Below are 1,513 nucleotides of genomic sequence, written 5' to 3' on the forward strand. Positions count from 1 at the left end.
CCCCCCCCCGCCATCCCTCTCTGGGTCAGTCCAGGCCCGGGACCCCTTGGGAGGTGCTTAGAGACTTTTCCTTCAAGCGAAAGGGCCTTTTCTGCTTGCTGCCTTTCTACACCCTCTCTCTAGAGAGGCAAATCACCACCCCACTAGGCCTGTGCTCGTGTGCACGACCCTCGGGTGAACGACAGTGTCTGAGTGTCCTGCCGGTCGTTTTCTCTGTCCTTGTGAACCGATGTGTCTGTCCCACGCGGATATGCGTGCACCATTTGGAGTGCCTTACATTCGTGTGGAGGCGTGTGAATTCGTTTGGTTTCCTGGGCACTTGTTTTGCCCGTGTGTACTTGCATGTGCGCGGCCCGTGAGTGTGGTTGACTTTGTGTGTGTCTGCTGACCTGCGTGTGCTCTGCTGTCTGCGCCCTGCTCAGGTTCCGGGTTAGTTTAACTTGAGTGGCCTCGTGGGCCTGTGTGCACGCTTGGACGGATTTCGACTCTGCACACAGAGCTTTGGGCTTGTGTGTGCAAGTTGAGGGATTATGCCTCGAATAAAGTTTTTGGAGGTCGCTTTCCTCGAGGCCCGCCTGCCGGCCTCACCTTGCCTTGTGGCTTGGAGCGTTCTATCCCAGGTGGGCGGGTACCAAGTGTGCACTCCCCGGGCTCTCCTCTGGGCGGGCAGCCGCTGACCTCCGGGTGCCCCAGGCCAGGCTGGGAAAGCGGGATCCCGAATTTGGGCGGTCCCCGCAGATCACGCAGCTTAAGATCGACAACAACCCGTTTGCCAAGGGCTTCCGGGACACCGGGAATGGCCGGCGGGAGAAAAGGTGAGGGTGTACGGGACCGGCCAACGGCGGTGCCTGGGGGAACAGGACGTGGAAGGGGGCGGTGGGGGTGCTGCGCTGCGCTCTGACCCGCTCCGTCCGCTTATCCCCAGGAAGCAGCTAACGCTGCCGTCGTTGCGCTTGTACGAGGAGCACTGCAAGCCAGAGCGCGACGGTGCCGAGTCGGACGCCTCGTCCTGCGACCCTCCCCCCGCGCGGGAACCGCCACCCTCCCCGGGGACAGCGCCTAGTCCCCTGCGCCTGCACCGGACTAGAGGTGCGGATCTGGCGGGAAAGAGAAGGGGAGGGTGTCCACCGGGCGCCAGGTGGCTCGGTGCTCCACATCCGGCTAACTTAAGGCCTGGGAGAAGCGTCAGCAGTGAGCCTGGGAGGCCTCTAACCCAGGACTCTCCTGTGAGGGTGGTCCCAGGTGGCCCACAGATCCTGCTGGGCTCCGAGGTAGGGCCCTGGCGCTGGGTGACTCTGGGGCAGTAAGGTTTTCTCTACCGGGTTCACTTTCTCCCACTGCACATAAGGGGTCTTGGATGAGGTGACCTACAAGTGCCCCTAGCCCGACGAGCACCTAGAAGCCCCTCCGACTTGGCATCCCCGAGAGCAGGCTTTCGCACGTCTCTCCGGCCCGGCGCCGACACCGGGAGAGGCTTCGCGCCTGTCTCTCCCGGGCCCTAACCCCGCGCGTC

The 1,513-nt window shown here is 63.1% G+C and overlaps 1 protein-coding gene across 1 annotated transcript in view; it reads left to right on the top strand.

Moving 5' to 3' along the window:
• The window catches only part of TBX2 (T-box transcription factor 2), a 9,450-nt gene that overhangs the window by 4,579 nt on the left and 3,358 nt on the right, over positions 1-1,513 (top strand). Inside the window, exons 7-8 of the mRNA XM_007464911.1 lie at positions 739-815; positions 926-1,100. Coding sequence (XP_007464973.1) covers positions 739-815; positions 926-1,100 — 252 coding nt within the window. The remainder of the gene's footprint in view (positions 1-738; positions 816-925; positions 1,101-1,513) is intronic.

The sequence above is a fragment of the Lipotes vexillifer genome, unplaced genomic scaffold, assembly GCF_000442215.2.
Source record: "Lipotes vexillifer unplaced genomic scaffold, Lipotes_vexillifer_v1.1 scaffold788, whole genome shotgun sequence".
NCBI classification, from domain to species: Eukaryota; Metazoa; Chordata; class Mammalia; order Artiodactyla; family Lipotidae; genus Lipotes; species Lipotes vexillifer.